The sequence below is a fragment of the Vulpes lagopus genome, chromosome 6 (assembly GCF_018345385.1).
Source record: "Vulpes lagopus strain Blue_001 chromosome 6, ASM1834538v1, whole genome shotgun sequence".
Taxonomy (NCBI): Eukaryota; Metazoa; Chordata; class Mammalia; order Carnivora; family Canidae; genus Vulpes; species Vulpes lagopus.
In genome coordinates this window covers 85,170,717-85,198,308 of record NC_054829.1, presented here as the reverse complement: position 1 = coordinate 85,198,308, position 27,592 = coordinate 85,170,717, and the positions used below count along the sequence as shown (strand labels likewise).

Sequence of the window (27,592 nt, the reverse complement as noted above, 5' to 3'; positions counted from 1 at the left end):
TAATATTTTAAGGGGGACAAAAGTATGGAGGAGAAAGATACCTAAAGTGCTAATTTTTAAAAAGATTTAATTATTAATTCATGAGAGACACAGACAGAGAGAGGCAGAGACGTAGGCAGAGGGAGAAGCAGGCTCCTCGCCAGGGAGCCTGATGAGGGACTCCATCCCTGATCCCCTGAGCCAAAGGCAGATGCTCAACCACTCAACTGCTGAGCCACCCAGGCGTCCCTAAAGTGTTAATTTTTTTGACTCTATAAATGAATAAAAACAAACCATCTTTGTATGGCTTATATAATCCATATTCTAAACCATTATAATATCAGTTAAGGTTATATCATCTTAGTTCACTGCCTTCTTTCTGTTTAGTTTGGATTTCTCAGTGAAGGATGATTAGTAAACTCTTGAAATCTACCTGTCAAATGATGGCTTCTCTCCACAGTCAAAGGCATCCTGGAGCTCCTTCACTAGGTTAGCCTGGCCTGGCAGTCGGAAGAGACCCTCTTCTTTTAGCCCCCTTTGTCGGATAAAGTCCACACACTGCTCCACCAACATTGGAGCCAGACGGTTCCCATATCTCTTCTCATAACGGACAGTGTCTTCCAGTTTCTGTCCAAAAATGCCTGGAGAAATAAAGGATCACAATGAATTTGAGGAATTTATATCACCCCACTTTGTTACTTTTTAAAAAACTCAATATAAAGGAAAAACAAAGACTGAAATGCTGGCAGGTATTTAAGAACTTGTACTTCACATTTTTACAAAACCAAATCCATTGTACACAATTCTTCAAATGAAAAGACTTTGCCTTATGCTGCCCTTTCCCCCTATAGTCCATATTCAGCCCCCAAACCAAACAGAAATATGAAGTTGGAGATATCCACTTCGATATAAGAAACACTGTAATAAATAAAATTTTAGTTTTGAGTTTTCTTTTTCTTTATTTTTGAGTTTTCTTTTTCTTTTTTCTTTTTCTTTCTTTTGGGAAAGGAATTGTATTGAGAAGCAGAATATCTGCAGAGAATGGTCAAACTCTACTTTTTGTTACAGCTGTAACTTTAAGTCCAATTTTCATTCAGTATAAATATTGTCCATTTATTTTTTTGTTCACCTTTTGTTTTCAAACAAGTGATGATGCCATGATTATTTTGTTAATTTTTTATTTTCATTCCAGTGTGGTTAACATACAGTGTAATATTAGTTTCAGGTGTGCAATACAGTGATTCAACACTTCCAGTAACATCCAGTGCTCATCATATGTGCCCTCCTTAATTGCTATCACCTATTTCCCCATTCCCCCACCCACCTTTCCTCTGGTAGCCATCAACTTGTTCTCTATAGTTAAGAGTCTGTTTCTTGGTTTGTCTCTCTCTCTTTTTTCCCCTTTGTTCATTTGTTTTTGCTGATTTCTTCATTGAGTTATTTTCTTATTATTGAGTTTTGAGAGTTCTTTATAAATTCTAGGATCAGATATGATTTGCAAATACCACAAGTCTGTGGTTTGTTTTACCATTTTCTTAATGTCTTTCAAAGAAAAGTTCTAAATTTTGATAAAGATCCATTTATCATGTTTTCTTTCATGAATTATGCTTTCAGTGTCATATCTAAGAAATCAATCAAAAAATTTTGCCTAATCCAAGGCCATAGACTTTTACCTACATTTCTTTAAAAAATTTATTCATAAAAAATTTTATTCATTTAAGTTTGACATTTAGATCTACAATCCATTTTAAGATAGTTTTTAATTACTTCTTTAAATTAATTATTTTTTGTATATTTTTTTATTGGAATTCGATTTGCCAACATATAGCATAACACCCAGTGCTCATCTTGTCAAGTGCCCCCCTCAGTGCCCATCACCCAGTCACCCCATCCCCCCGCCCACCTCCCCTTCCACTAACCTTAGTTCATTTCCCAGAGTTAGGAGTCTCTCATGTTCTGTCACCCTCCCTGATATTTCCCACTCATTTTCTCTCCTTTCCCCTTTATTCCCTTTCACTATTTTTATATTTCCCAGATGAATGAGACCATATAATGTTTGTCCTTCTCTGATTAACCTACTTCATTCAGCATAATACCCTCCATTTCCATCCATGTCGAAGCAAATGGTGGGCATTTGTCGTTTCTAATGGCTGAGTAATATTCCATTGTATATAGAGACCACATCTTCTTTCATCTTCTGATGGACACCGAGGCTCCTTCCACAGCTTGACTATTGTTGACACTGCTGCTATAAACATTGGGGTGCAGGTGTCCTGCTGTTTCACTGCATCTGTATCTTTGGCTAAATACCCAGTAGTGCAATTGCTGGGTCATAGGGCAGTTCTATTTTTAACTCTTTTGAGGAAACTCCACACAGTTTTCCAGAGTGGCTGTACCAGTGGCTGTTCACATTCCCACCAACGGTGCAAGAGGCTTCCCCTTTTCTCCACATCCTCTCCAACATTTGTGGTTTCCTGTCTTGTTAATTTTCACCATTCTCACTGGTGTGAAGTGGTATCTCATTGTGGTTTTGATTTGTATTTTCCTGATTGACGCCATGATTATAATCAAGGTGATAAAACCAGGTAAAAATGCCCAGAATTTTCATCAGAAATATTTCAGACAGAAATATTTCACCTTTTAAAATCCTAAACTACTGGGACACCTGGGTGGCTCAGAGGTTGAGCATCTGCCTTCAGCTCAGGGAGTGATCCCAGAGTCACAGGATCGAGTCCCACATTAGGGTCCCTGCATGGAGCCTGCTTCTCCCTCTGCCTGTGTCTCTGCTATTTTCTCTGTGTCTCTCATGAATCAATAAATAAAATCTTTTAAAAAAAAATCTTAAACTACTAATTTATTTGAAAGGGGAAAATTTGAATTATGAAGCAGTGCATACCAAAAATGAGGAGGTGGAATCATGATGGTTTGCCCTGACAGACAGGAGGACATATTTTACCACACATTGTCTAGAACTGCCAGCATATGATAGTAATAAAAAGCAGGCCAATTTTGATCAGTTTTATTAGATTTTAAAATAACCACAAAGGGTAAATTTTTTCCTGTATGCATTTGGGTCTAAACATCCCTACTATTCACCCTTGAGGACCCACTGATTAAGAAACAACTCCTCTAGGCTGTTTGTAGTGGGTGTGACAGCTTCAAGGTTAAATTGGAGCACTGGTCATGCAGGCCCTAAGGGCCTGCAGTTGCAGTGGAGTCACTGCTGAGCTCTCCGTAGCATCTGGAGCTGTTCTACTGATGATGAAGAGATGCCTGGGCTGGAAATGGAGTCCATGGTGGCTGCATGAGGCAGCTCATGCTGCCCTTTCAATATGCCAGCCCCAAAGGCGGCTTCAGGTAACAAGGAGGGCCCTAATTTTGTCCCGTCTATCACTAACAAGCAAATAGTGGGGTGTATCTATGAAGAGGACAAGAGTGTTATCATCTGGTTCTGGTTGCACAAACATGAGACCCAACAGTGCCCTAACTGTGGAGTTCATTAAAAGCCAGTGTCCACCAGTTGGCCCACTGAGCCTTTACACTAACTTACTCAAAATGTGCTGTAAAGTGTCTTCTTTCTAATAAAGAGTAGCCATTGTACTGGCTTCTTCTATCAGGAAGAAAGAAAGAAAGAAAAAAAGAAAGAAAGCCAGCCAGCCAGCCTCTAAAATATATTAATCAGGTGGTAGCTTGGCAAAAATGATCAACCTATGAGAAAAAAAGGTGGGGAAAGCCAAAGCAAATGTCACTCCAATGTACCCAGATGGGATGAGTATCACTAAATGGTTTTAGCGGTCTAATGGTTTCATAAAAGGGGATGAAAAATTAGTGTTGCATGTCAAAATTATGTGATACTCCAGAATACTTGGGGAATTATTTCAAAAACATTAGGTTAAGAACTTGACAATAAAAACACATGTTTTATCTCCCTATCTGTAAAATAATTTATGCATGGACTCAGCAATGCAAAACCATCACATTCTAAGCAATAAATATTACTACCAAAGAGAAAATTTTTAGCCTGGTAGAGACAATAAAACAACAACAAACCAAACTATTCAACACCTGATATCAAATCTGACATTAATGGAATTCATATATTTGTTTTGGGAAAAAATATTGAGTGAACTAATATTAATATTCAAATACATAGAAAGCAGAATTAGAAAATGGCATCTTCTAAGGGTAGAAAAATTAATTAATTTAAATTAATGTAGGTAACAGGCTACATTAGTCTTTGGAAGAAGCAGTTTCTCAATGGCATGTCAAAAATTGCTTGATAACTCAACAGACATTCATACCCCTGTTTTCTCTTGTCATTTCCATTTTAAGGGCTGGAAAATGCTTTATCTGCATTTCTTTCATTTAGAATTCATAGGACTTTATGACGTGGGCACCACTATTTTGCCAAGGAGACTGAAGCATAGAAAGGTTAAGTGACTTGCTGAATGTCACATAGCTAGTGAATGATGGAGTCAAGATTTGTTCAAGGTTGGATTTCAGAGCCACTCTGTATCTATTACACAATACTGTGTACTGCACACATGTCTGAAAAATGAGTTAATGAGGGAGAAACTTGCTGCCTGCTAGCTTTCTGACCTAATTTCTGCCATCATGCTAGGAGGAGTGATTTCTTCTGAGAAAATGCAAATTTGGAGGAAGGTCAGAAAAGAAAATAGAGAAGGAGAAAACTCTGAATATCTTGTGCCTCCTGTCCAAGGAAATAATTTCCTTTATGTAAAGAGCTATGTTTATTTAGCAATATAATATATAAAAGAGCTAAAGCACATAGACAAAAGATACACATCCTTAGATATTCTTATGGAAAATTAATAGTTTTCTGCTCTAAGTCTGGTCTTGCAAAGATTAGTGATTTTAATAAATGTATACTTTCCATTTTGTGGCACTGGAATAGAATGTCCCAAAAATCTCTTACAATGGTAGATGTGAATTAATGTCCTATTGATCATGTTTTTTTGCGTGTGAAAAGTTAGGGTAAAAATTTTTTTACACTGTTTTGTTTAGAATTTTGGTTGAGGAAGCAGTGAAACTTCAAATTTTAAGATTAACAAGAAAGAGCAAAGGTCATGAGCCTATTCTGGACTAGCAGCATGGGGAAAAGGACACATTGATTAGTAGATTATTAACAAGAACATACTCTGTGATGTGAGTCATGTAAACAGTTCTAGCTATGTCCATTTAAATTCCCAGGGGGGGGTGGCGCAGCGGTTTGGCGCCTGCCTTTGGCTCAGGGCGCGATCCTGGAGACCCGGGATCGAGTCCCACATCGGGCTCCCGGTGCATGGAGCCTGCTTCTCCCTCTGCCTGTGTCTCTGCCTCTCTCTCTCTCTCTCTGTGACTCTCGTAAATAAATAATAATAAAAAAAAATAACATTAAATTCCCAGGGGGGTTTCACACTCCCTGACAAAACCATCCCTGGAATTTCTGGGTGACAAATGTACATCATGTGTACTTCCCATGGAACTACACAAATGTACATCATGTGACTTCCCTTGGAAGTACAAATGTACATGGAAGTACACTGATGATGTCATAAAGCATCACCAAGGAGGTAACTTTTCACTGGATTGAGAAAGTAAATTACACAGGTGATTTTATTATACTTGTGGGAGGCTGTTCCAACGAGAGAGAGAGAGAGAGAGAGAGATCTAAATCTCCTTCAGGATTTGTGAGGTTCTTCCTTTATGTGTGATTTATACACTCAATAGCTAGAGGCAGACTGTGAAGTTAACTGAGTATGATCAGATAACTATTCATATTCCATTCATATTAAATATGAATAAACAAAAAAAAAATAAATATGAATAAACAAACACAAAACCAAACTGTTTTGGACTTCCTGTTCCTTGCAATTTATTCCTTTTGCTCCTTGGTTCCTGGTTAAGTATGACTCTGGCTCCATTTCATTACTTTCTATCCTTTTGCCAACCTATTGCAATTTGGACTCTGCTACCGTCATTCTACTAAAAGAACTTTTTCTATAATCATTAACAACTTCCTACTTGACAAATCATTGAAAGCCAAATCTATTCTTTGTATTACTTCATGCCTCGTTCCCTTTAAAACTGTCAATGTCCCTCTTCTTGACACTTCTCATGTGTTACATAGTTCTTGCCTTCCAGAATACTCTTATTGATCTCCTTCTTGACTGTGCTACTTACTTACTACACCCTTCTCATGGATTTGTTCGTCCTTAGGGTTCTGTCCTCAGCCCTATTTTTATGTTACTTAACACAATTTCTTTGCTTGACTACATTTAGTAGTCAAGCAAAGTATTCTCAGATCTGTATCTTAATTTGGGCCACTCTTATGATCCTTGGTATTAGATTTCTAAGTACCCAATAGACCCCCTCAACATGAATAGCTCAAAAACATCCTCAAACTCAGAATTTCTAAAACTAAATCATCTTGTCTTTAAAATCTGTTCTACTTCCTGTAATCCTGGTTTTGGTTATCAGTTCCCATTATCCCCCTAATCACTGAAGTGCCATCTGAGAGTCAACCTAGATTCTTCCTTCCATCATGACCTTCATTTAGTGACCACATTGGTTCCTTTCAAACTCACTGTCACTATATTAGGCTAGATCCTCAATATTTCTTAAGTGATTTTTTTGAAGAGCAGAGTATTTATTCCTGGCAAGTGCTGCCATAGTGATCTTCATAATATTTAAATTGGATCATGACATTCTTTTGCTTTATTTCTTCCAGTTGTGCCTACTGGCCAACTCTTTTTCATGGAATACAGAGTCTCCACAATCTGATCTCTGCCTCTTTATCTGCCATTCAACCGACAAATATTTAGGTGGCACCCACTGTGTGCCAGGCACTGTGTCATATCCACCCTCCTTTCTACTGCTTGTTCACAAACAACATGCTCTGTATCCATACTGGACTATTAATGGCTTCCTAAATGCAATATGATTTATCCTATCTTTAGGCCTCCTTCAAGAAGATAGGTTTCGCCATCATGGGTCAGCCTAGGGCAACTTACTCTGCAAGATTCAATTCATATCATCTCCTGTGTGAAGTCTTTACTAACATTCTCTCATCACTCCAGACCCAAAGCTTGATATGTTTCTTCTTTGGTTTCTTAGCATTGCTTTGTAATTACTGCCTATCTACCCTGGACTACTCTCTCTCACCAGTCACAGGATGATTGTACTTTTATAATCACTACAGTAAAATCATTATCTTGCATTTGTTATTATTATAAATGATATGGGATAACACCTGTAGAATATGTGTCTATCCAATAAACATCAGAGAAGGGTAGGAAAATTTCTCAGGGTGCCACAGATATCAAGACTGAGCTGGAACTTGAGCCAAATCTGAAGGACTCCAGAGCTCATGCTCCACTCTACCACAGTGCCATGGTTGGAATGTCTGTCCCCCCACCCCCGCTTCAACAATTCCTATGTTGAAAACCTAATGCCTAGTGATGGTATTAGGAGGTGGGGCCTTTGAGAGGGTGATGAGGTCATGAGGGTGGAGCCCTCCTGAATGGGATTAGTGCTTTGGTTAAAGGGCTCCAGAGAGCTTTCTCGCTCCTTCCTATTCTGTCACTTGAGAATACAACAGGAAATTGACAGTCTGCAACCCAGAGAAGGGCTCTCACCAGAACCCAACCATACCGGCCTGATCTCAGACTTCCAGCCTCCAGAACTATGAGAAATAAACTTCTGTTGTGTATAAGCTACATGGTCAATGGTATTTTGTTACAGCAGCTTGAATGCACCAAGACAGAGACACAAACTCTCTTCCTTATGTCCCTGGAATTTAATACCCAAGTGGGTAAGGATCAAATGCTCCATAAACATTTGTGGAATTAATGTGTGCATTAAAATAAAATGCTATGCTTCCTCAGTTGTGGAAATAAGTGAATAACTCCAATGTTAAATACTCATCGATAATTCCCAGGCTGTGACACTGATTTCTATAAAAACTTGAAAACAAAAAAGTCTGTGGTATGCTGATGAAAAACCAGAAGTTATACAACTTTTTGGTTATTATTCAAATTTTCTGCTGTCAGTGATTTCTCAGAGTTCCTGTCCTCTTCCTCCTATAAATAACATGCTAAGCCATATAGAGAATCTGCTTTTACTTATCCTTCTGCTTACTGCGCTCCTGCTAGCAGAGTAAGTCTTGGTATCTCCAGGATTATAATAATTTTTAATTAAAAATGAACATTCACCCATAATAAACTGACAAATCAAATAAAAGACATTCAGCTTAGTACAGAACTAAGAAACAATGACAGCCAAAGTTTACTTCAATCTGTCACCAATGCTTTCTAAGCAACCAAAAAATCTTTATATGAGTAAATATGAGTATGAGTAAAAATCTTTTAATCCCAGGAGCTCTGAATCTATATAGCCAGTGAATGTCTGGTAGAATCTTGATTCTTTTTGTAGTCAGAGTGGAGAAGGAGGGAGATAAAGAAAGTCTTAGATAAACTGAGAAGTGTAATTATGCCAGCATAGTGGTCTAGTGGCCTAGGCCCCAGACCAGCAGACACTATTGATGTTAGGTACCAAGCCATGCAATTTATATGCATTTTCTTATTTGACACAAGTATTCTTCAAGGACGTCTCCCTTCTACAAACTGATTCAGAGATGATAGGTGATCTGAGATCACACATCTAGAAACTGGCAGATCTGGGATACAAACGCTTGTCTATACAATTCTAAAAATCTTCCTTTTCTACTATGTTATATTAATTCAGACATTTTTTTTTCATAGGCATGCTGACTACTCTCTTAGGATAATATAGGAGAAAATGTCTAAATCTGATTTCTATCTAAATGATTAAATTTGATTTCACATAGTTCAGATGAATCCAAATAAGCCCATAGTCGGTCTTTTGTTCAAGGGCTCCCCAGTTTTCATATATAATTTGTTGTAGTTCTTACCACAGAGTGACTATGTCTCTTTATCCTCAAGGGAGTGTGTGAACTCATAGATTCAAGGCAACCTATCTTATTTGCTTATTCATCTCCAGAATCACCTGGTTATGTGTTCCATAAAATTTTGATATAATGAATTAATGAAATACTCATTTATAGCACCATTTAAAATTATATGCATTTGGATAGTAGCATTCTATTGAACAAATCTACTGCCATAAATCTGACTACAAAATACACAACATACAATAAAGAAAATGTTGGTTTTATTCAACCATGTCACAACCATCACAAAGGTAACCTATTTTTTTTAAAGATTTTATTTACTCATTCATGACACACACACACACACACAGAGGCAGAGAGAGAGGCAGAGGGAGAAGCAGATTCCATGCAAGGAGCCTGATGTGGGACTCGATCCCAGACCCCGGGATCACGCCTTGAGCCGAAGGCAGACGCTCAACCACTGAGCCACCCAGGCATCCCAAAGGTAACCTATTTTAACTCATTATTGCCTATGGACTGATAGGAAAAGATATATAATGATACTGTACTTCACTGATTTGCAATAAACTTCGAATCCTTGACTCAATAGACCATTCTTCATCCTGGGAAGAAGTAGACAAATCTCTATCTATCTATCTATCTATCTATCTATCTATCTATCTATCTCTATCTATCTTTCACCACAAATGTATATGAAGCACTTTAAGATGGCTATAAAGATAAGGTGGCCAGGAGGCAGCATATAAGAAATATAAGGACTACACAGAAGGTTTGGGTGAACAGAGAAGACTTGATGAGAAATGAGAACCAATAATGCCTGGAAGGAAGCATAAAGTTTGAACAGAGCAGGGAAAGTGTCATAGAATAGTGGGAAAAAAGCAAAGAGGTAGAGTAGCACACATGTTTAGGGAGAAAGAGTGGGATAGTCTGGGGAACTGGGAGTTTATTCTCTAGTGGAACTGGTTATAAGGCCTTGATAATTACTTGAAACAGTTAGGACTTCCTCTTGAGAGCAATAGGGACTCATAAAAATGTTTGATCTGTGTGGGACACTTGAGAATACTATTTCAGAAATATCCATTGGTCAGTGCTTTACAAATGGCCTGTGTGTTGTAGGACATTGTGAAGAACATTAGGGTGGAAACAAGTGAGGATGGATGCTGTCTTGAAGAGCTTCTTCTGAGGTTAAAATATGTTGTGCATGAAGTAAAAAAAAAAAAAAAAAAAGGCACAGGGAGCTAAGGTGATAGAAACTGCAATGGAGCTGGAAGTCTATAAAGAAAGAAGAATCAAGAGTGTACAGCTACTAACTGGTTACCATGTAGGGGAAAAGCTCTAGAGAATGAATGATGACTTATCTCTAAGAAGAGAGCAATTCAGAAAAAACAAAACAAAACAAAACCCCAAAAAACAAAAAAACAGAAAAATTTTCTTCAGTGTGTCCTGTGAGTATAACAACCCGAAATCAGCTAGCTAGCCTATTATGACTGGAAATTAACACTACCATTCAGGAACCTAAATAGTATGCACCTCCAGGTCATCAAAAGGCTGGTTATGCCTCACATATTATATATTAGTCTTAGAGAGGTAAAAAAAAAAAATTACATATATATATATATATATATATATATATAGTTTCAAAATCAACAAGGTAAAAATACATTGTAATCATTCTCTCTCCAGAACATAAATCCAAAGCACTGCCTAAGAAATGTTTTTCAGCTCCTAGATTTTTAAAACCCCTGGAAAAGCATTTTCAGTGATCTGTATTAGCACCCAAACAAAGAAATGGAGCGATGAAAAGGACAGTAAAGGACCAAACGGATCTGGAAGAGAAAGCAACCCTGAGAAGTCATTTAGGGCCTGCTCAGCATGCAGGCTCCATTACCACCAGGCCTCTGGAAACTTTAAGTCAACTCCACACTTCATTCTGAGGGCATTTCTAAAGTGGCAAGTCTCCTCTTCTGTTGGCCTAGCCTTGACAACGGTAAAAAAAAAAAAATATGTTTTAAATGTGGATCGGGAAAAGCAGATGCGTCAACATTCTTTGCTTCTGGGTGCTTTTCCATGAATCATGCACTCTTCCTTTTGCTTTCATTGAAAATGACTTAAGCCGATGCTCTGCAATAGGCTTGGTTGAGGAAGGCAGAAACGCAGAACCCAGTCCACTTCTTGAACTACTTGAGCACCCGGGAGATTAAACAAGGCACAAAAGAACACTCTCTTCTTAAGGTAGCATGGTTGGGGGGCCCAGGATGGAAAGAAAAGTCCATTCTTTTCAGTGCAGGCCCTTAAATAAAGATGTAAACACTCTGTGAGTCATGCCACAGCGGGCTCCAGCCATTAGGCTGCACACACAGAAGCAGCTTCTCTCCCAGAGCCTCACTGCACAACTGTAGTGTGCAGCCAGGGAATGAGAGAGCCTGGTGTGCCGCCAGCTCTGGCTGGAGGGCCAGAAAACCTACAACAGCTCCATGCTTCTGCTCCTCCTCTCCTTTATGGTTCTGCCAGAAGCCACAATATGGTTTTGTAAATTAGAAATCTGTTCATCCTTGAGTCCCGTGCTGAACATTCCTCAGATTACGAAGACTGCAAAGGACAGGACAAGAGTTTAAAAATAACCCACAGGAGTGATGATAGGTGGAAGCATTCCTGTGGGTGCCATTTGCCAGCCCATGGGAATTCTCCCTGCAGGCGCTGCCTTCCCTCCCTGGTATTTAAGGAGAAAGAGAAGAGGGCACCACAAAGAGCAGTGTTAGGCAGGATTCTTGCAGATATGCTATGCTCCACTATTGGAGAGAAGGTGGAAAAGGTCAAAACCACCTTGCTCTGTGGTTCAAAGATACATTAATTGTCCCCAGAATATCTCATGCTACAAATGAGCACCAAAAGCCTGGAAAAGTAGACCTTCTCTGCCTGTTTGGATAAACTTGATTTAGTTGCTGAGGGCTGGAAGAGCTAGAAAGAGAGAAAGTCCTTTAAGCAATTACTCCATAGCTTTTTTCCAATTTCTATTGTTAGCAATTTCCCTGTCAAAGATGCAGGCTTAACAGTAACCACACATGTATCTCTCACTTAATTACCTTTGTGGATGAGAGAGGAATATAAATTAACACCTGTATTCTTTGCTAATAATATATGATAATGACTACAGGTAGATCTTAACTGCTCAGAGGGAAAGACTCAGAAGGAACAACGTTTAGTCTTAAAAAGTTCCTACTATATTTTACTTTATACATGTGGTTTTTTCTTTGTTTTCTTCTTTTTCTTTCTTTCTTTCTTTTTTTTTTTTTTTTTGGTTGGTAAGTAGAAAGGGTTAATGAACAGATAGCAGATCAAAAAAAGGGAGAAAGAACCTTTGATGCTAGTCACATCTGCTCCTGATTAAATTATTAGCTCACTATGCATGACATTAAAATCATAACTACCTAGTTCCAATTTAAATAACCACTTCATTTAATTATCCCCATTTTATTTTTTTTTAAAATATATATATATTTTTTAATTTTTATTTATTTATGATAGGCACACAGTGAGAGAGAGAGAGAGGCAGAGACACAGGCAGAGGGAGAAGCAGGCTCCATGCACCGGGAGCCCGACGTGGGATTCGATCCCGGGTCTCCAGGATCGCGCCCCGGGCCAAAGGCAGGCGCCAAACCGCTGCGCCACCCAGGGATCCCAATTATCCCCATTTTAAAGCAAAGTGACACTTAAAAATATTTTGATACATACATGTTTTCTAAAAGCATTTTATTTTACCTATGCTGTACCCTTCCACTCCCCTTGCACAAATCAATTCTGAAATGCATAGCTCCTTTTATTGATCATAAATTGCTATATTTTCCCATTCCTTACTCCTTATAGTTCGTATCTTTGGCTTCTGACAAGGCCACCTTTTGATACATCTGGAAAGTCAAGGTGACTCCTATTTCCAATCAGTGTTAGTCAATATGGTCAAAAGGCTCCTGAAAAGGGGTCACTACAGATAATCTAGTTATTAAAATTTTCTCAGCGGGGGAGGTGAGGCACAGGCAGCCAGAGCAAAACCAATGTGATGGGAATAGAGAACAAGGATTTGAGAGGAGGGGCTGAGTGCAAGAAGCAACAACATGGCTGCTTGATTTGGGTCTGACAGCAGCCCAAGGTGGCCAACCCGGCCCCTCCTCCCCGAAGGGCCAGGCCAGGCCGGCTCCCCGGCTTTCCATCAGTCAAGGTGATCCCTATAGGACTCCCATCCTTTAAGCTCCACCTATCCAGCCCACTCACAGTCATCAACAGATCAATATGAAGCTTGAAAAACAAATACAGACCAGCAGAGACACGCACAAATCCCTCCTGTACAGTTCTAAGCTCTTGGTTTTCAAAGTCCCATTTTATCTGAACATAAACTGACCTTAAAACATCAGAGAATATATGAATATTTTTTAGATGGACATTAACAGATCATCTACCTACCTTTCCGAAAGCTAAAACACCGTTTGATTCTTCTGTATGTAGTTTTAGGAATGAAAGGAGATGACGCTAGGGCACCTGAGGGGCGTCCCCCAGTAGTTCGGTCCTCAGGCATCATACAGGCCCGAAGTTCTGAACCAGTTTCAGGCTTCTTTTAAGACCTGCCTCTGCGCGATACCCCACAGCCACTCCTTCTCATGTTGATTTGTTAGGGTTGAGGTGCTGATTCCTAGAACTTGAAGGCTGTTATCCTCCAGCTCCTGGATCAGGGGTAAGTTACCACCTCTCATTGACTTCTTCTTTTTTTTTCTTTTTTTTTGGCAAAAACTTCCTTTTCTCTCCCCTATTCCAAGGAGTTTTAAGGTTTGGGTGTTTTGTTTTGTAAGTTTCTGCAGACATTCCAAAATGTCACAGCAAAAAAGAACTGCAGCAAGGCAAGCTGCATCTCCCATTCAAACAGCAGGGATTGTTGTAGTTTTTTCTTTCTTTCTTTCTTTCTTTTTCTTTCTTTCTTTCTTTCTTTTTCTTTCTTTCTTTCTTTCTTTCTTTCTTTCTTTCTTCTTTCTTTCTTTCTTTCTTTTCTTCTTTCTTTCTTTCTTTTCTTCTTTCTTTCTTCTTTCTTTCTTTCTTTCTCTTTCTTTTTTTATTAAGAACGGTCTTCTCAGCTGGAACTGGGGGGTGCTGAGATTCCTCTGGAAAGGTCAGCAAACAGCCGTGCGCAAGGGGGAAAAGGAACAATGACAGAAAAGGCCCCTGAGGGCTGCTTCAGGACCGTCCTTGCCGGCTCCTTTCATCTGAGCAAAGGGGGAAGCAAATAATGGCACCTTCTCCAGAAAGCATTGCAGGGCATGATAGGTTCTTGTCAAAGGACTCCCCGGTTCCTTTCAAGGCACCCCGCAGCCTTTGATGCTCTCTGCGGGCTTCTCCCTCTTCCCTCCGTCTTCTAAGTCCCGGGGCTGCCAGGAAGCTCCACGTCAGGAGAGTCGGCGCCCGGGCCGCGGGGGAGGCCGCTCTGCAGGGAGCCTCTCCTCCCCCTGCGGCCGCTGCGTTCGTCCCCCTTTCCCCAATGAGGGCTGGGCGGGCGCGGCGGCGGCGGCTCGGCGGCGGCTCGTACCGGCCCCGCGCGGGCTGCGGCTCGCTGCTTCGCTGCCGCCGGGCACACGCAGCAGGTGCAGGCCCAGCAGAGCGGCGGCGCTGGGCGCCTCGCGGCTGCGGACCCCTGCTCCCTCCTCTCACCCGGCGTCCGCTGCCGGCCCTTGTGCGAGCCGCTGCAGAAGTCCAGCAGCACCTACCCGACGCCAAGGGGGTGAGCTTTTACCCCCACCCCACCCCCACGACCATCCCCCCTTCCTGCAGGGACCCTCTTCCTATGCAAGACTTTGCCCAGGATCCGGCAGTTCAGTCTGTCCGTGAGTGCCGGCCCCAGTGTGCCTATCCCGTACACACGTGTGTGTCTGTGAAGTAGAAAAAATATTCTCAACCTGGTAACAAAGCCCCTGCTGGTACAGCCACCATAAAAGAAGTCAACTCAACTCATGGGTGCGTACCCATGCGTATTTACACACATGTATCTACTTATCGACATCTCTGGTTATGGTTTGAAAACCAATCCTGTTTTCAACTTTCTCCTCTGCTCTTGCATGCACCCTCTCCGCCCCAGCCCTCATGTCCACCAACACTCAATCCCCCTGGCTGAACAATTTACTCACTGGGTTAATCATTCATCCACCTGGCTGTTCCATGGGCAGATGCAGAATGCTAGTGCTTTCACCCCATCTGACCCCCAAGGCCTCGGGGTTCCTTCCAAGCTATTTGACCAGAGTGCTACAAGACTGTGAGGAATCCTGCAAGGGTACTCCCTTTAGAAACATCACTTCTCTGATAAGCATGCCCAGATAGGTAATAGTTTGTCACTGAAGGAATCAGTAGTGACTTCTGCCCTATGGTTCAAATTTTTGCCCTCACTGTCACAGCATGCTACTAGAAAAATAGGGAACCACAAAGTATTACTCAGTATAAACAAGACAGTGACAATGCTGGACCCAGAGGCATCAGCCAGCTGAAGACCTTACTGACCTGAGCATTGGGATGGAGGGAACACATGTAATCACAGGACTCTGGAGCCAGAAAGAATCTCAGTTAAAACGGTTTTGTCTAATTTTCTTATTTTACAAACAAGCAAACTGAAAGTCTGGAGAGGGGGTCCTACTCCTTACCCAAGGTCACACAGCTGACTCTGTCAGAGGTGAGAGACCACATTACCTCTTAATTAACCCTTGCTTGGCCACATGCCAGGTGTTCATCATGAGAATTATTCACATGAAGTATTTTTACTGCATCGATAGGTCTCTGGCTCAACTCTTTTTGTAAGGAGACAGAAATACAGGAAGAACCGATTTTGTTAGTCATTAAATTTAGGCAAAACGCTCAGATCTAATGAAAACTCTGTGGATTCACACTCTTCCCACACACACGCTTGGGCTTGGCACTTCCATACACATTGCTTCAAAAACAATTGAAAAGAATTAAAACAAACAAACAACCCAAACAGTGCAAGGGTGCCTGAGTGGCTCAGCTGGTTAAGCAACCAACTCTTGATTTCAGCTCAAGTCATGATCTCAGGGTCATTGGATCAAGCTCTGTATCAGACTGCCCACTCAGTGAGGAGTCTGCTAGAGATTCTCTCTTCCTCTCTCCCTTTGCCTCTCCCCCTGCTTGTGCTCTCTCTCTCTCAAATAAATAAATGAATCTTTAAAAAAAAAAAGTGTAAAAAAAAAAAAAGCAAAAATAAGTAAGCAAAACAAAACCACTGAGTTTTTCCAAAGCTAAATAAATGCTTTGACATCCTAAATTTCAGATTTGACTTTTAGACAGAAACCATGCCCCTCTCAACATTTTTAATGGGAAACAGCTGTTTACAAGTGGTTTTAAGCAGATAACACAAAGCTGAAGTATCTAGAGTCAATAGATACTTTTGTTATCAGGCTCGGTTGTTAAGTGAATGCCTACTTCTTCCATTTCCATCGGTTCCCTTCCCTTATCTGATTATCTGTTGTAAGTTTGATTTCTTTAATAAAAAGAAAGAAAAAAAAAAAACAATTCCACAGCTCTACATTTTAAGATTTTCACATTACATTTTTTAATTCCTAAGAGTTTGAAGAGCTTGGCAAGCTCCTCAGGTGTCTCCTACTTTTCATCAAATTGTTATTGTAATGGTAAAGGGGGAATATTTTACATGCATATGCAACCTGAACTAGGATAAACCTAGGTGCCTCATGATAAACTTTACTTTTTCAAAACACAGGCTATGAAAGTGCAGTAGAGGTCATGAAATGCCCTTTCTGTAATAAACACATTTAAAATGTACCCAAAGGTGCTATACAGAAATTATACATTAAGAAAAGAAATTATACATCAGAGTGATATGTCACCTTCCAAGTGTCTTTGCAAATACCATTTAATCAATAACCATAACAATATTTAGGCACCAGGAAGGAGACTGGAGTCTAAGAGGTCTTTATTTAGGATTAACAGAGTCTTGGGTTCCATAACTAAGATAAAGAGGAGAAATGTATTTTCTTATGAAAGGCAATTACAGCAACTGAGGAATTTTTTTAACAGATTTTTTGAGATATAATTCACATATCATAGAATTCATCCATTTCATGTATATAAGTCAGTGACTTTTAGCATATCACAGATATATACAATCATCATCTCTTTTTTGGCTATTAACATTAATGCTGCTATAAATATTCATGCACAAGTTTTTGTGTGAACATATGTTATTTCTCTTGGGTATGTATCTACCTAGGAGTGCAAATGCTGGTCAGATGAGAACTCTGTGTTTAACTGATTGAAGAAATACATCAGATTCTTTTCCAAAGCAGCTGCTCCATTTGGCATTCTGTTTAGCAATGTAGGAGCATTTTGATTTTCCTACATCTCACCAATACTTGCTATTATTGGACTTTCTGACTCTAGCCATCCTAGTGGGTATCAAGTGGTACCTTATTGTGATTTTGATTTGCATTTTCTGGAGACTAATGACACTGAGCATTTCTCCATGTGCTTTTTGGCCATTTGCATGTTTTCCTTGGAGAAATATTTATTCAGATTTTTTGTTCATTTATCAGTTGGGTCAAAACGAGTCAATTTTTTAATTTCCCTTCTATTACTGAGTTGTAAGAGTTCATTATAAATTCCAGATACAAGTTCATTACTTAGATATATAATCTGGAAATACCTCTTCCCAATCTGTTGGTTGTAGTTTCACTTTCCATCATTGACAGTGTCAATTCAGGTGTTTTTGAATGATTTGAAAAACTATATTTATTTTAATTAGCATAATTACAAATTTTTTGTTTTCATATACTTAAGGATATACTACTAGTAATTGTGGGTTTTTCATTCCCACAGTAGCAGTAATGGATCACATTATTGTGCGAGAAAGTAGGAGGATCTCACAAACCAGAAGCCTTGAGTTTTCTTCCTAGTTCTGTTCCTCACAGTGTGATTGGCAATTGGCCAATCACCCTCCCTGGGTCTTAATGACCTAATATACAAAATGTGGGATGGAACTAAATCAGAGGTTTTAAAATATTCTTTATCAGTAGAAAGCATATTTTCAATGAAATGTTAAGTGTATTTCTAGTATATAAGATAATTAAAAGGATTTGTAGTTCTATAAATTTGTTTGAAACACAAATTTATAATATTTCTTTAAAATTCAATCAGTGACCAGAGAGGGTCCCAGATTATGGGTGACAATTGCGATCTTCTACAAATGATTTACTTTAAAAAATTGTATGGTTCAGTTGACTCACAAAGGATTTATTGCAAATGGAATATGTAGTTTAAAAGCTTCCCTTGCATTCTCATAATATTCTTTAATTAAATAAAAAGGGCAGAAAAATTTTTATTGGAGCATTGTTTCTATGGTAAGCATCCTAAGCTAAAATATATCTTTTTGTTTTACAAGTAAATTTGAATCAAACATTTACAAGATCCCTGAAGCTCATTTCATAGGATAAAGTATAGTAATCCTCTCTTATCCACAGGAAATATGTTCTAAGACCCCCAGTGGATGCCTGAAACTGGGATTCAGTCCTGAATCTTATATATACTGTTTTTTCCTACAGATACACACTTATGATAAAGTTTAATAATAAAGCAAGCGCAGTGAGCAATCAACAATAATAACTAATAATAAAATAGAATAATGACAATACACTGTAATAAAAATAATGTGAATGTGGCCTCTTTCTCTCAAAATATCTTGTAGTGTATCCACCCTTCTTGTGATGATGTGAGATGATAAAATGCCTATATGATGAGATGAAGTGAGCTGAATGACACAGATATCATGACATAATATTAGGCTTCTATTGACCTTCTGATGATAGGTCAGAAGGAGCATCATCTGCTTCTGGACCATAGTTGATTGTGAGTAACTGAAAACCGCAGAAAGAGAAACTGCAGATGAGGAGGGACAACTGTACATCAACTTATCAACTACCAGGGCTCCCTGCTAAGTTCATAAATTTGAAGATTTATATACAGCTCCTGTCTAGTCCCGCTGTGAGAACTTCTGGGACTCCTGGGCTGGTAGGACCTCTGTGCCTACTAATTCGATAGAGCTAATTGGACTTCAGTCATTTTTTTTCAGAAAAGGACAGATGGAAGAGGAGGAAAGGGAGAAAATAGGACATTTTATGGAAATAATTCTGAACAAAAATACTTCCTTCAGGAGGTACTAAGGATCCTCCTAAACTCAGAAGTCACAGAGATTTGGTAATGGGGGAAAGAGAGTCTTTAGAAGACACATCTTCAGACACCCCACAAATCCCTGGCTCTGGAGGTACCAGCAAAACTCCAGCGGGTGAGTATATGTCCCAAGGACAATCATGAGGGGCTCCTGGGTGGCTTAGGGATTGAGTGTCTGCCTTTGACTCAGGTTGTGATCTCAGGGTCCTGGGTTTGAGTCCCATATCAGGCTCCTTGAGGGGTACCTGCTTCTCCCTCTGCCTGTGTCTCTGCCTCTCTCTCTGGATCTCTCATGAATAAATAAATAAAGTCTTTTAAAAAATAAAAGAACAATCTCGAGCAAACTTTTGCTAATGTTGTAGATGGGATATCAGCCCACAGGTCTTTTCAAATGTTTGTCATAGTCATTTACTAGCCATTTTAGGATATAAATAGGGTCACTGTCTAAGTTGTTACCAAAACTAGGACACCATGAAAGTGAAAAGCAGCACTATGAAAAATTATCATCCTGGGACAGCAGTTTGAGGGGAATCAGACTGTCACCAGGCAAACTGGATGAAGAACCTCCTCCTTCCCCAGCAGAAGGCACTGCTAGAAAACAGACAATTTGCAAACCTGTATCATTTACCTGGTAAAACTTAACCTTCCAGCTTTTAAAGTATACCTTTGAAGTTATTCTAAAATGTAAAATGGTGAGTCAGCCTAGGAAGTATCTAATATGTTAGGTGGAAAAAATTCACTTCTGAATTCAGGGTGCTGACAATAGACAAAAGAGAATATAAAATAAATATTGGAATTATAATTGGTTTGCTAACTATGAATTTGATTTAATACAATTTATTTTAATTACATCAAAATAAAATAATTAGGCTTTACATTAAGAAATATGTGTTGGTTATAGGTAATTTTTTTTTTAAGATTTTAATTATTTATTCATAGACAGAGAGAGAGAGAGAGAGGCAGAGACACAGGCAGAGGGAGAACCAGGCTCCATGCAGGGAGCCCGATGTGGGACTCGATCCCAGGTCTCCAGGATCACACCCCAGGCTGCAGGCGGCGCCAAACCGCTGCACCACCAGGGCTGCCCGGTTATAGGTAAATTTTTTGGAGTCCTTATCGTTTCCATTCCACTTACTGAGTTTTTGCTTTATACAATTTGTCTGTTTATGTCATATCTTTATATTTAATAATCTTTGATAGACAAAGATCATGTTTTTTACCCCTTCTTCCTCCCTTTAGTTCTATTTACAGTGCCATTTAATTTATTTCTCACAGGGTGCATTCTCAAAACTACATTAACTAAATTTTAAAAAAAATTTATTGAATCCACAAACACTTGCCTGATCACAAAGCATTTTGTTACTCTAGTCATCATCAGATTCTCATCTAGAGCTTTGCCATTCTTCTTTGATATCACTGATCATCTCAGGGCTAGGTTCCCCTCCAAAGATACTCTTCAAATTTTTTTTTGCCCCATATCCACATGGTCTTCACTAATCTACATTTATAGTACCATTCTTATGACTGACTATTTATTGTCAGTGAAATGGAAAAATCCAAAACAAAAAAACGTATCATCCCTTTTTTATAATTCAAGATAGTCATTTAAAAAGTTGGTTATTGATGATATTTGATTTAAATGAAACTTCTGGGAGTTACTCAGATATATGTCTTAATAATAACATAGAATAGTTTGCTATTTATTTTAACAGTCATCCATTTGAAAATAGGAGCTGATACTAACATCAGTTGAGAGGGTCAAGATGAATAGGTTTGGCCTACCTTTCTGTTCTTCCATAATTCTATATATACTCACCTCCTCCAAAAGGTCCCCATATGACTCGGCGGATGGACTTAACCCAGTCTTCCATATCATTCTGGGTGCTCGCCATAAGGAGATAGCTCTCATGGTTTGCTGTCATCCGATCTCGATCGCCTCCTGTAAGAAAGTAACACATGAGTGTGTGCTCAGCTGAAGATTCCCCATCAGCAGTGGGAGTCCCTGAAATGTACAATATGCCTACTCAATCAATTGGAAATATTTACCATGGTTTCAGAATGAAAAAAATCTGCTTAAAAAGGAAAGGCTCTTATGTTTCCAGGAGAAAACTGGGAACAAATATTATTCCCCAAACAAAGCCTGCCTTTTTGTCCTAGCAACAACCCATAGGTCTACATTAACTAATAATCCAATCTATTCACAATGCACTGCTGAATAAGGAGAAATAACAGTGAAATGAAAGGTGGAGAAGTAATCCACAGAGCCTGGATATACATTGGAAGCAAGTGCTGAGCAGTCTGAGTACTGCTTAACAGACACACAGTGGGTCCATCCATTGTGGATGAGCAGCAGAGTTTTGTTAAGGGAAAAGAACCACAAGAAAAACTTTTGGCCCAGAGGTCCTCCTCTATTGCTCTATCATGAAAGGGAAGCTTCTTCCTCTAGAATACACCTTCAGGGGAGCAAACAAAGAGAAGAGAAGACATAAGCCTGGTCAGCAACAAGGCCAAATCAACGTCCTAGATGGTCCCCGCAACCAAAGCGTGAGACTTAGGAAATCCCAGCGGTGTCTCCATGCAAAAGCTTGATGGTTTCTCTCATTTTACCACCCCTCCAAAGAAGAACCCCTAAACTTTTAAACTTTTATAATCTCTAATATCAATTTTGAAGTGCTAGACTTCTGGTGCATGTGATTTAATTTCTTATCTGAACACCTTCATAAGGAGCTTGCAGGCTCCAATTCACAACAGGCCCATCACTCACTATTCTTTCCCATCCAACTGAATACACACATAGCTGTGAAAGCTATAGGCATTTGAATCTGTGACCTCTAAATTTTATACAATAGTTCTAGGTTGAGAAATACAACTATCCTACCACTGAAGTAAATTTCTAGATCATGTGAAAGGTCAGAGAAGTGAAATAACTTTAACTCAATAGGATGAACAATTAGGATTGGTATTGTACATTTTAATGCATGAGAGAAGGAGGGGGGCTGAGGAACCACATAAAATTGATTTCTTAATGTTTTCAAAATTCTTGAATAAATAAAGCTAGCCTTCTCATACTATAAAGAACATCTCACTGTTTGAGAAATAATGACCCCCTTACCCCTTAGGTCTATCCTTGGTCAATCATCACCGTAAGCAACTTGTATCTGAAGAAGCATAGATTCAGGAGTCAGAGAAAACCCAGTTGAAATCTTAATTTTACCTTGTATTAGCTGTTTGAATTCTGGGAAATTACATAATTTTTGGAAACTCAGTGTTCTTATTTTTATTTTTTTTAAAGATTTTACTTATTCATGAGAGACAGAGAGAGAGAGAGAGAGAGAGAGAGAGAGGCAGAGGCAGGCTCCATGCAGGGAACCTGACATGGGACTCATCCTAGGACTCCAGGATCATGCCCTGGGCTGAAGGCAGCGCTAAACTGCTGACCCACCCGGGCTGCCGAAACTCAGTGTTTTTAATCATGCTTTAGACATAATACTGATATAGTAAATTTTTGTGAGAATTTGATGAAATAAAGTAAAAATACTAGCCCTGTGTTAGGCTAAAGGAGAAATTCTGCAAATACTGATTCAGTCTCATTTAACTGCTTCCACACCTACAAATGCAAAAAGAATATATTTATTTTTTAAAATAATATTTTTTATAGAAATGCTGCAGTTTATTTTTTAAAGATTTATTTATTTATTTGACAGAGAGAACACTTGAGAGAGCATAGGCAGAGGGAGTGGCAGAGGAAGAGGGAGAAGCAGGCTTCCCCGATCAGGGAGCCCAAGGCAGGGCTCCATCCCAGGATGCTGGGATCACAACCTGAGCCCAAGGCAGACACCCAATTCACTGAGACACCCAGGCTCCCCATATAATATCTAATTTGATCTCAGAGATATTATGTCTAGCAAGTGCTTGGGAACAATTAGTAGTATATAATATAAATATGGATTTATATTACAAATCTATTTCTTTGATACTTAACAATGCATATTTAAACTGTATAACGTTTATGTATATAAATATGCCACATATTAATATGCATGAACATGGTCATATTACGTAGAAGTGGCAGAAAGAGCTAAATGACAAAGGAAGACATGCTTCATTTGGTGTAGCACAGTATTAACAATTTACTCTGTATCCTTATCCACTTATACCACAATGCTAGGCCAAAAAGAATTACCATTTTGAAATCAGAATATTTTAATTATTATCTTTGCCTAAGGGATACTTAGCAATTCAGACAGCAATATCCTGCTGTGTCACTCCCAGCCCAGGCAGAGACAGCCCTAGTAATGAGTGAGTGACAGCCGCTAGAGTGTGTTTCTGCCTGAAAGCAGGGGAAAAAAAAGAGAATGATAAGCACAACTGGCCATTATCCCCTGACTTTTCATTTGATTCTCTCTCTGCCAGTGGTGCAGTATGTCTGACCCTGAATCTCATTTAGACTGTCAATCACAGATATGAAATCCCATCTGTGAATTTCACCCATGGATATGGATCTTGATTCCTCAGTGTATTAACAAGAGAGAGGGAAATGATTAAAAAAAACTATCTACCAGTCTCAGTGGAAATATAGAATCATTGCTATGAATGTGATTGAAACAATTGGAGACATTTATATAAACTTGAACTAGACACTCTACTAGAAACATGTGATTTCCACCTAGAGATGCTATCTGTTCTAATTCACAACCCCTTAGGTTCTGAGAGCTGGTACTTGGAATTGAAGCAGTTCAAAATCACTTACTAAATGTATGATCTGATAAATAAGTAAACTCATTATTGCCTTTCAACCATGTGAATCAAGTTTCACTCTCTTTGTTAATCCTTTACAGGGCTTAATGTTCCATTTAACTATTAATGGATCTAAAATTTTTTCAAAGGTGAGATTTTAAAAAGTAGTCTCGAGATATAATTATCACTGGAGTGAGAGTGTCATAGTCATCTTCAATCCCTATATGCATATATATGTGTGTGTATATAATATGATATATGATAGATATTAAAGCCAGTATATATTTTTCATTGTTAAATTCAGCTTGAAGACTAATACCGGTGCAGCTTTGTTTTTATTTTTTAATAGTACTTTAGATTTGCAGGCACTTTTAAAAGACACAATGTTTCAGAAAATTGTATACATCTTTTAAATATTAGCATAGGTTGGTAGCAACGCTTTGGTGCTAGTGTTAATACTTCACACATTTGTGACTTTAAGTGAGTAGGTCACATCATTCAATTTTACTTGTTTATGTATAATTGAAAATATATGTGCACTTTATTGGGATCTTCTGTATATTTGCATTTGATATAAATTTTTCTTTCCCAGAAATAATGTAGATTCTTAAATAAAATACTTGACACAATTTCTATAAAAATTGAAAGGTAGATTAAGAAAAGCTTAATGAATTTAATAGACTAAGAAAAAGCTTGATCTAAAATTAAAAGGTAGTTTAAAGAAATCTACAATAAAGTAAATGCACAGTTAGTTTTAAAATGAGGTGCAATATCCATTAACCATACAGAAAGTTTGACTCCTCTAATAATTATAAAATAATAATTTAAGAGGTAATAGTTTTGGTGTATAACTTTGCATAGAATTTTTAAAATTTTTATTTTTAAGTAACCTCTACACCTAACGTGGGGCCTGAACTTACAACCCCAAATCAAGAGATGCATGCTCAGCCGACTAGCCAGCCAGGTGTCTCTGCATAGACTTTTCCTAAATTTTAAGAGAAATATTGGAAAAGTTATGCCAAGATATACATGCTCATTGTTTAGAAAAATGTTCCTTATGATGAAGCCACTAAAATAGGATTTTGAAGGATTACTTATTAATGTAAGTATTAATAAGAGTTTTTGTGATACAAAAGGAAATATGCACATTTTTATGTGATATTATCTCAATTTTCATATAGGCAGAAAGTTAGATAAATAAGACACTAGATTGAAATACACAATAATGTTAACAATGGTTAGATCTGAATGATAGGATTGGGAATTTCTTTGCTCTCCTTTTGTACCTTTCTGTATTTTCCAGATGCTCAACCATATGTTGTTTCATGTAATATTCCAACATTTTATAATGTATTATTTTATATGGGGAAAAAAGCATTACTGAAAAGAGTAAAATGATTGGAATGATATGGTCATGAAAGCACTAACCCATAAAAAGTCAAGATGAGCTGGAAGATAATTGTCACTAACCTCACTCAATGATGCTCAAGATTATTCACTTTGAATTCTCATTAATTTACCTATAACTTCACCTCTCTCTTTCCGCAGATACCGATCCCTAACTACATCGCCAAAGGAAGATTGGGACAGGAGGCCACTCTGCTCAGAGTGCCGACTACATCATGTCACTAGGATTTTCTCAGTAAAAAAAAAGACTACTACTGCTATGTGCATTACCTTTCTTAATAAATATATTTAAAGAAATATTATTCTGATTTATTGTGTGGAAATTTCCAAAAATAGTTACCAATGTAAATTTTTGTTATTTTTTCCCCTAGAAAAAAGTACTTGTAAATTGCCAAAATTGTGAACTAAAAAGCAAAATAATTACTCCGAATTTAAAGGTGTGTCATTTTGAGTAAGTGAACTTTTAAAGATATACAGTAAATTATTTCTTTGCATTTAAATTTTAAAACTAGTTGTTCAAGGAAAACTGTGGTCATAGACATTTGGGTTTATTTCCAAGTATAGTTCATGGTACAGACCTGAGAACATTTCAGTGAATACCTCTGATACTGTTAATAATTTCAAGAGCAAAATGTTTCCTCATTCCTAATTGCAAATCAGGTCAAAACTAAACCTATTGTACTATTTGTTTTCTATAGCTTACAGAAAAATATTTATATTCTAGTTAGAGTTATTAATTTTCATTCATATAACTGAAGATATTATTTTATTTTTTAAAAGCACTACTTACCTCAAAACTTGGTTTGGGCCTTTATTGGTAGTAGAACTCCAATGATAAATTGCAAGATATACAGTAAATTCTGAAGGGTATCAGTGGAAAATTACTGAGGAAAACATTTCCTCCCTTTCATGGAGCCTGATATTTGGAAAACCACCTAAGTTATGTGAAGTGCAAAGTATAGATCACAGGTTTCTATGGATACAACCACATCTTAATAGATAACAAAAATAATAAAATAGCACATAATTTATAAAATAAGTCCAGAAAACAAATTGGTCTCACAGTCAATAGCATATTTAGTTTTTGTTCATATTGTTTTGTATATTATAGAGACATTGTTATCTGAAAATTAACAGTTTTGGTATGCTTTGGTAATCATATTTTTTTCCAAGTATCTCTTCCTCAAAGGCTAATTTCAAAAGTATCAGAAGAGCAAAATTTCAATGAATGTTGTCAACAGAAAAGTTGTACAACTCTCTAATGAGATTTTGAATATTTTAAAACCCCTATATCAGAAAATGAGAATTAAGGAACTAATAGCAATAATCATCATTTTGTTTGTAGTGTGTAGTCAATACCATACAACAAACACATCGCCAATGCTATCCTCCATTATAATAAAATTAATGCTATATTTTCATTTCAAGGGTACTTTATAATACTGTTTTACATATTTCTTTTACCCCTTATTAGGTATAATCTCTTTGTAAGAATCCCCTTGCATTACACAGCTAACATGTTTAAGATGAAAGTAGCTACAAACATATACTTTTTAACCAATTATAGATCGATTGGTATTTATTATTTATGGTAGATTTTTTTTTTAAGATTTTATTTATTTATTCATGAGAGACACAGAGAGAGAGATGCAGAGACAGGCAGAGGGAAAAGCAGGCTCCATGCAGGGAGCCAGATGTGGGACTCGATCCCGAGACCCCAGGATCATGCCCTGGGCCAAAGGCAGACGTTCATCTTGTGAGCCACCCAGGCGTCCCTACGGTAGATTTCTAATCATTAAGTTCAGAAATGATTTGCTCGAAGTCTCTCTATTTGGATAGAGAGCAATGACATAAATAAACATCTTGAACTGTACAAGTTAGTTCCAACTTGCCTTTCCTCAAATTTCATTATAAAAATGTCTAAAAAATGTGAATATGAGACCAAAGTGCTGGCTGGATCAAACTGCAAAAAACAAATAGTACTTACAAGGAAGTACTAAAAACTGGTCAGTGAAGGACAATGAAGTCAGATTCACCAAGTTCAAATCAGTCATTGATTAGCTGTGAGATCCTGCATCTTTAACTGAGAGTGCTAAAAGCACCTGCCTCATGGTGTTATTGTGAATTAACTGAAAGAATAATACCACAAAATACCTTGAATAGTGTTTGGGACATGGTTTGCTATGCTGTCATTTTTATTCCAAGTATAAAAATTTTGATCCTAAATTTTTCAATAATTTATATATAACTTGAACTCTTTAAAATGCAGAGAGCTAGCTTATTTTTGAACACATATTCTGAATACATCTATAAGGAAAA

General features: G+C 38.1%; 1 protein-coding gene and 1 long non-coding RNA gene across 8 annotated transcripts in view; one reads left to right on the top strand and one right to left on the bottom strand.

Moving 5' to 3' along the window:
* The window catches only part of ARHGAP24 (Rho GTPase activating protein 24), a 504,876-nt gene that overhangs the window by 56,305 nt on the left and 420,979 nt on the right, over positions 1–27,592 (bottom strand). For 5 of the 7 annotated variants that reach the window (XM_041758959.1, XM_041758963.1, XM_041758964.1 and 2 more), the window contains 2 exons: positions 20,946–21,068; positions 413–620 (listed from right to left, as the gene is read on the bottom strand). In XM_041758959.1, the coding sequence (XP_041614893.1) occupies positions 413–620; positions 20,946–21,068 (331 nt within the window). Of the gene's footprint in view, positions 1–412; positions 621–13,366; positions 13,499–15,072; positions 15,224–20,945; positions 21,069–27,592 lie in introns of those variants that run through there. The other 2 variants (XM_041758966.1, XM_041758962.1) reach the window with 2 other exon arrangements.
* Positions 13,504–25,574, top strand: LOC121493232. Its single transcript, XR_005988420.1, has 3 exons — positions 13,504–13,634; positions 19,113–19,244; positions 25,415–25,574. It is a non-coding gene; the product is annotated as an uncharacterized LOC121493232 (long non-coding RNA).